This window comes from Brassica oleracea, chromosome C2, assembly GCF_000695525.1.
Source record: "Brassica oleracea var. oleracea cultivar TO1000 chromosome C2, BOL, whole genome shotgun sequence".
Lineage (NCBI taxonomy): Eukaryota > Viridiplantae > Streptophyta > Magnoliopsida > Brassicales > Brassicaceae > Brassica > Brassica oleracea.
Genome location: NC_027749.1, coordinates 50,604,794 through 50,613,078, shown reverse-complemented (window position 1 = coordinate 50,613,078; position 8,285 = coordinate 50,604,794). Strand labels below are relative to the sequence as shown.

General features: G+C 29.8%; 1 protein-coding gene across 2 annotated transcripts; it reads left to right on the top strand.

The window, feature by feature from the left end:
• Positions 1-414: 414 nt before the first annotated feature.
• On the top strand, positions 415-4,118 carry LOC106325014 (agamous-like MADS-box protein AGL8). 2 transcript variants are annotated; one of them, XM_013763031.1, is made up of 8 exons: positions 415-832; positions 2,013-2,091; positions 2,210-2,274; positions 2,792-2,891; positions 3,019-3,060; positions 3,144-3,185; positions 3,631-3,734; positions 3,845-4,096. In XM_013763031.1, exons 1-8 carry the CDS (start codon positions 648-650, stop codon positions 3,951-3,953), a joined length of 726 nt encoding a protein of 241 aa, XP_013618485.1. In that variant the 5' UTR covers positions 415-647; the 3' UTR covers positions 3,954-4,096. The 2 variants fall into 2 exon arrangements, with proteins under 2 accessions (XP_013618485.1, XP_013618486.1); XM_013763032.1 differs by lacking the exon at positions 415-832 and adding an exon at positions 1,178-1,898 and having other exon boundaries at positions 3,845-4,118.
• The last annotated feature ends 4,167 nt before the right edge of the window (positions 4,119-8,285 follow it).

Below are 8,285 nucleotides of genomic sequence, written 5' to 3'. Positions count from 1 at the left end.
GTATTGATAAAATATAATAAAATGTGTGATTTCTCCATGAATGCAATATACGATATATTATATAGTTTTGCAGTGGAAACATATAAAGAAGGAATGTTTTTTCCTTTAATACTCACTAAGATTTGAGTTCTTGATCTGCTTATTCTTAACCTCAAAAGCAATGTCAAGAAAAGGCCGTACGGTACGGAAACAACGTAAGCCAGAGGGGAGGCACAAAACAAAACTAACGAACAAGTTATCAATACAGAAGAAAAGAACCTATGAGAACTTGACAATACATCATATGGTATATTTCCCAAACAGCCCTTAACTTTATTGCAAGTTTGGTCTCCTCCACTCTATGTGGCTTTTGTATCTGTTTCCACATATATAATCGTCTTTGTATTCACATCAACATACCGTATTTATACAACATCACTTACGTCACTGTTCACACCCTTGCGTCACTGTAGACAGTAGACTCACGCGAAACCCAACAAAAGATCCACGCTGAATCAAGTCCACACAGTAAAAATAATAAATGAAATAAGAAATTATCACATTCGACACAAAAGATACCCGGAGATAGAGATAAGAAAGAGATACTTTGGTCATTTCAGGGTTATCGTTTCTCTCTCTTGTTCTTGAGGTTTTGAAGAGAAAGAGAGATGGGAAGGGGTAGGGTTCAGCTGAAGAGGATAGAGAATAAGATCAATAGGCAAGTTACTTTCTCAAAGAGAAGGTCTGGTTTGCTCAAGAAAGCTCATGAGATCTCTGTTCTCTGCGATGCTGAGGTTGCTCTCATCGTCTTCTCTTCCAAAGGCGAACTCTTCGAATATTCCACAGACTCTTGGTAATTATTATATTTTTATTTAACTCATAAACTATATATTATAAGTTACAAGAAAAAAAAAACTATATATTATATTATATATTCACATCGATCATATCCATCTGGTTTCTTGATTTTTAAATTTTAATTAGATTTTCTTTATATTCGTACGTCTTGATCTAAATCGTCAGCCTTGAAAACAAATCTAAATCTTGTCCTTGTGTGCTGCATATCTACTGCAGATTTGTTAGTTCCCTAAGAGCATGACTAATCTTTAAAAACCGGTTGTTAGTTTTTTTTACTTAAAAGTTAAGAAAAAGTTAACTTCCTGTAATAACCCCAGGTTAATCATGGTCTATGGTTCGAGATATTAGGGTTTTTTTGGGATTTTACGTACGAACGCATGAAAAAGGCTGTTTATGTTTCCTTGTTTTACTCAGATGAAACTAGCATAAAATTATGATACTTAGTTACACAGACTCACGATTTGATTGCCTCTTTTGGTGTATGGAAGCACGTGCACACAGGCACGTACGCTTATGTATGCATTTACCGTGTATAATACTTAATTAATATCATATATTTGAAAGAATTGATTACACAATGAAAAAAAAACCCAATGAAATAAAGCTTTTACAAGGAGATGCTATAATCCAATGGACAATAATATGATGTTCAACATGTACGTAAGACCATGATTAATCTCGGTCTTTTAACTGGAGTTTTTAGAACATGATTCTCTGAATTCCTCCCCCATTAATCATGCTCTTAGCTTTTCTTAGTATATAAGAGCCGTCTCTTATCCGAAAAATGTAAAAAAAATGTGTCAAATCATGAGTTAAGAAGTCGGCTAACAGACCGGGGGTTAATCATAAAGTACTTCGTACTGGTGTAAATGCGTTTTGTGTGTTTATATATGTTTGTTTGTACGATCATATACATTTACAATGATCATACGGTTTGCTTAGATAACTGAGTCAAGAGCGAAACTCGAATCTTGACATTCAATATGTACGTATGTTTTTATGATGTTTTGTGGACTCACCAAAAACCAGGTTTTGCATACATTATTGTGTTGCCAAACAAGGTAACCTTTTAATTGGCTAACACTTTAAAGTAAACACATTACAACATGTGAAATTATATACTCTGATGCATATTGATCAATTAATTAATTACATTTCTATTTTCTGAAACCTAGCATGGAAAGCATACTTGAACGCTATGATCGCTATTTGTACTCAGATAAAGAACTTGTTGGCAGAGACATTTCACAGATTGTAAGTTTTAAGATATGGTTTAATTTCCAGCTGTTTATTTCACAAGTTTCATTCAGTTATGTATCTTTGTTGTAGTAACTAGTGTATATCATATATCATATACCAATTACTGTTGTAGGAAAATTGGGTTCTAGAACATGCCAAGCTCAAGGCAAGAGTTGAGGTACTTGAGAAGAACAAAAGGTATATTGTAAATACATTTTAATACTACAGTGTCTTCTATTTCATAATGTTAAATTAAAATTACTAAGCAATATCAAACCGCAACTAAACGTATTAATTTTAACAAGAGTTGTCCGAAGTCAACAGTTGTCCGAAGTCAACTGACTTTGAGTTGAACATAAACTTCAAATGTATTCAACTTACCTCCGTAGTCAGATCGTTAAAAATAATAATACATAGCACATAACTTCAGAGGGAATGCATCATGACATTCATGGACTTCGTCATTTCTCATAATTTAGATTAAAAAATTCTTAAAAAAGTAAAAAAAGAATAACAAATTCTATCTTGATTCAAAATGTAGTCATCTTCTAGATCTCTTGATAATATACAGTAATAGAGGAACTTGCTGATGTGTCTTGTATCCTCACAATGTTCTTTGATCACAAAACATAGGCGTAATATCACATAGGTAATAAGATAACATAACAATCACAATTCTTGTATAATCAGTAGTCACAAAAATGAAAATTGGCAGGAATTTTATGGGGGAAGAACTTGAATCTTTGAGTTTAAAGGACCTTCAAAGCCTGGAGCATCAGCTCGATGCTGCTATCAAAAGCATTAGGTCAAGAAAGGTAATATGATAACGTTAATAAATACAGCTACATATGAAGATAAGTTTTAACCAAAAAGTTGGGTTTGGCTATGAATTCGAGTGAATTTTGTGATGGTCTTATTTTAAGAATTTTGGCATATCTGCAGAACCAAGCTATGTTCGAATCCATATCAGCGCTCCAGAAGAAGGTAAAGTGTCGCAATAAATTATATCATCAGAACAATGAATTTCTGTATATGTAACTTTACGTCTTTTATTTAAAATGTATCAGGATAAGGCCTTGCAAGATCACAATAATACGCTTCTCAAAAAGGTTAGTGCAACTTTTTTGAATTACATGGTTTTGTTTTGAGTTAAAGTGAAATTTAAAGAGCTGTGAATGAGATAATTGCCTAAGTATTTCATCAATTATAGAGTGAAACTGATAGAGTAGTTGTGTTTCTATAAAAAAAAATGCTGATAGAGTGAAACTGATAGAGTAGTTGTGTTTCTATAAAAAAAAAGCTGAAAACATAGCTACATAGGCGTCAATATAAGTTGTAGAACTATATATATATATAGATTGATCGATTAATTGACCTCGAACATTGATAAAACTATTGCTTTTATTATCTCTTGCGTAAATTTTACTAGATGCATAGTGTATTTGTAAACTCCAGTGATTATTTTATATTTGTATAAAATTTATCATAAGAAGTATATTCACATAGTAATCATGTAGTATATATTAACAATGAAAAAACTTCTGATATGATAAGATTAAGGAGAGGGAGAAGAAAACGGGTCATCAAGAAGGACAACTAAACCATTGCTCCAACAATTCTTCAATTGTTCAGCCCCAGTACTGTTTAACCTCCTCCAGGTCTCCTCTCTTTTCGATGATACTTCAAATTAGATTTGGAGATTGATTAATTGTGTAATATACATATCTAGATGTGAATGATTCAGTTTAATTAATTATTAAATGGGCAGAGATGGCTTTGTGGGGAGAGTTGGGGGAGAGAATGGTGGAGCATCGTCATTGACGGAACCAAACTCTCTTCTTCCGGCTTGGATGTTACGCCCTACGACGAATGAATAGAATTATCTATATATTATAAGATAATTAATGCTTGATATTTTCATAATGTATCTCAGCATTTTTGTGATCATTAATTATTAAAACTGATATATGTTTTAGCTACTCTTTGAAAAATTTATATATGTGCAATGATGGACTTACAATGTCAAGACATATGTACGCTGTCACTAGATTCAATGCGTCTTAAGAACGAAGATTGATATATACCTTTGTGATGATCTTTGATGAATGATGTATTGATACTCTTTTTTCTTTTTTACTGTGGCACGTGAAATCAATGTATCAGTATTCTATAGTTTATAAATGTGTTCATTCGCTAGGTTTATGAATATACAAAAAAATTTTATTCAACTTTGCTCAAATTTACTCTTATTGTAATCTTCAGTTTGGTGCGCTTTAAAGTTGTCAAGACATAGTACCGCGTGGCACAAATGATTATTATGATTTTTGTAGAAATAAATAAAAGGTTAGTACAAATAGACAGACGAGATCATTACTAAATTTTTTGGTAAGGTGCAAAACCACTAAAATAATACCTTTAAATACCTGTCCCCAGACGAATGCATCTTTCTTTGAAAAAGTCTTATAATTTTTTTTACAAGGGGCAACCCAGCGCGGCTGATCCAGTGGTGATTACTTGAATGAGCTTCGACCCCAATACGGAAATGCACCTTGGTTCGATTCACGCTGGCCACCGGTACATTCACATTTTCTCTCCGGAGAAAAGGGCAACCCATTACCCTTTTTATTTTAAAGTCTTATAATCCTATTTTGAAATAACAAAATGTCATTAACATGATAATTGTAATAGTTTCGGTAGAGTTGATGGCAAATACCTGTCTTTTGACACCCCTTATTTGAGGATTTAAACATTCATATGAACCCATTTACCATATTTATTCTCTTTTATTTGTTGTCTCTTACTATATTTCTATCCCAAATTAAATTGCCTCAATCATATTTATACACGTTGGTTATTTTTGTTAGTGTTTCTAACTCATGGCGTTCTCTATTAGGGATATATTTTGGACAGCAAAATGTGTCTTGATGCCCAATATATCTCTAGTATTTCTATTCCAATGACTTTGCTTTAGGATTTTAGCAATGAGTACTGTTTATATAAGCATTGTAATTTGTACTCATAGTAGTACAATTACCAAATCTATATACTTTACAACACAAATTTGTATGACAGTATTTTCTTCTGTACAGATCAAGAAGAGTATGAAGATGAAACTTGTAAAACTTTATACAACTTTAACAATATATACTACATTTACTTTTGCAATGTATACACATACTATGATAATCGTAATATAAACACATGTTTGTGTGCACAACACTATATAGTGATCATCTATGCTGGATATTTCCACTGTGGAGAACACTCTAACAGTTCTAATCTTCTGATTGTAAATCATAGATATCCCCTATATATTAATTGAGAAACATTACAACTTCTTTTTGTAGCCACGTGTCATCAATAGGATGATTATTAGAATCATTAGAAAATAGGTTGGTCCATCTGATTATATAATAAGCTCCATAAATTCATTATTAATGTTCTTTATTATTTTCTTAAATAAAAGCTACGGAATTGCCTAATGTGACTAAAGTATATATGACAATTAATGATTTTGAATAATAAAGATTTGATAAAAATTAATGTATCTTCTATCATATTTGTTTAATTTTAAACTATTAAAATAAATTAAACAATCACATTAACCATATAATAAAATTTAGATTTTTTTGTATATGTTATATTTTGAATTTAAAAAAACAACTATAAGTTACTAAAACTATTAAAAGTCTCACATTCAATTTTTGTGATCCATGGTTTAAATTTTCTTTTGTAACTTAATGGTTTAAAAATTTTGTTATGACAAAATACAAATGATTACAAAGTCATATAAATAAAAAGTCTAATTTAATTAATTATTAAGATTAAAAGAGATATATATATATATATCATTTTAAACTAAATTATATACCATATAAAATACATATCAACTTTTTTGATAAAGGCTTTGAAAAAACATTGACAAATTAATTTTTAAACAATTATAAATTATTAAAACTATTAAATCTCACAATAAAATTCTTTGTTATCAGTAATTTAAAGTTTTTGCTATAAATGATACAAATGATCAAAAAAACCATATGGGTAGAAAACATCATTTAATAGACATTAATATTAAAAATATACTGTGTATTTATGTTAATATCATTTAAATTTAATTATATATCCTATCAAATAGAAAAAATATATTATTGTTTTAATTAATAAAATTGATTTATATGTTCGCATCAATTTAATTGTATATGTAATAGTTATTGATTTTTAATTATTCAATATATATTTATGATTTTATAATATGTAAAAACATATAATACATAAAATAATTTATATATATAATGCTCATCCCGCACAAGGCGCGAGTCTTAATCTAGTCGGAATCTTATAAGAGAAATTATTATGATCTCAGTTAGGTAAAAAAAAATAGTAGTATCATCTAGTTAATTAATGGTAAAATCTCATATTAAAATTTTTAAAATACAATGTTTCCCAAGGGCTTTTTCATTTTATCTAGAAAATTACATTTTTAAAATAAATCCATGGTGGTGCAAGTGCTAAATTGTACCTAATTAAAAAGACCAGGACTCTAAAATTTCCATTGTGAAATATCAATGATTGTTATTTTTGAGGTAAAATATATCAGTGATCGTATGTCAAGTGGATGCATTAGAATAACAAAAACATTGGATTCAATATCCTCAATTTATAAAGAATAAATAATTGTCAGTTTGCCGTCCAAAAGCGAAATTAACAAGGAAAGAAAAGTCTAACATTTTAAATTCAGAATTGTCCTACCACAACAAACATAACTACACTTTTATTGCAGACATTACTACACTGTAGAACACGCATTCAGAATTGTGGAGGGGAAGATTCAGTTGACTCTTTAAAACTCTCTTGACTCAAAACCAAAAAGCATTCAATAAGTCTTCTTCATCCATTTTTCTACGTTAATAATAACGAAAAAAATCAACTATTCTACTATATATATTATTAATGTAAATCCCTTATATACTAAATCACAAGTCGCGCGACCAATCCTATTATGACATGTGGCTTAAACTAAAAAAATCAATTAAAAACATAATGGTAAAATCGATCAGTTAGACACATTTCTTTTAGGATCCTTAATTGTCTTAAACTAACTTAATCCTAAATTTTCTCTAACTACTATTACCACGTTCAAAGTGAATCATGTTATTTGTGTAACTCCCAAATCATGCAATGATTTTAAACCGTTCACCTTCTATATATTTCAATCAACTAATTTTTTATTTTCTTTCCCCCTCCCCTTTCTGTTTTTTTACATATAGTTACGTCTTCGTTGATCAAAAAAAGTTATGTCTTCGTTGTCAGTCAATTATTTTTAGGTTTTGAGTGTAGTCAAAAATTGATTCAAATTTATAACAATTCTTTATCCAAGTTCACTATCTCTTCTTCTCAACTTGATACTCTCTTTTTGCATGAGTTACACTGAAGATGTCAATTGAGTTTCCTCCTGTTGCAGTGCTTAATTATTCAAAAACGAAGATTAAATCAAAGTGCTGCGAATGAGGTAATAATATATAAATGATTTTTGAGGTAGATTCTCTTTTTTGACAAACAAAAAAGATTGACTATTTAGTATTTACAAATCTGTTTTTTTTTTCAAATGGATTATTCTGATGAAGACTAAGGGACAAAAGCTGTGACTGCGTTCAAAACATCAGACCCATAAATCGATTTGAAATAAGACAGTGAGTTTTGACACTTTTCTTTCAGCTAAATTTGATAATTTTCAATTTTTAATTTTTCTTCAACAAGAATTTTGGTTTATTATGTGGTTAGAAAGCAAAAGAAAGTCATTTCGGTAATGAACATGATGAAGGTCAATCATTACTAATAGAGGTATTTTAGTTACTTATATGGATTTATGAAAATACAAATTATCACTCTCCTGCATCCTTTGACACTAAGGAACAGTAAATTCTATCATGCAATCTAATTTATTGATAAAATGTATTTTTATACGTAAAATTTTAAAAGTATTCGTTCGGTAATGAACATGATGAAGGTCAATCATTACTAGTAGAGGTATTTTAGTTACTTATATGGATTTATGAAAATACAAATTATCACTCTCCTGCATCCTTTGACACTAAGGAACAGTAAATTCTATCATGCAATCTAATTTATTGATAAAATGTATTTTTATACGTAAAATTTTAAAAGTATTCGTTCTTGGAAAATAGATGTTCCTGTAGGTAGCATTG

Coding starts and splice junctions, on each gene's coding strand:
- LOC106325014 (XM_013763031.1), top strand. CDS start 648: ATGGGAAGGGGTAGGGTTCAGCTGAAGAGGATAGAGAATAAGATCAAT. Junction 2,092..2,209: donor GCAGAGACATTTCACAGATT/GTAAGTTTTAAG, acceptor TTACTGTTGTAG/GAAAATTGGGTTCTAGAACA. Junction 2,892..3,018: donor AAAGCATTAGGTCAAGAAAG/GTAATATGATAA, acceptor GCATATCTGCAG/AACCAAGCTATGTTCGAATC.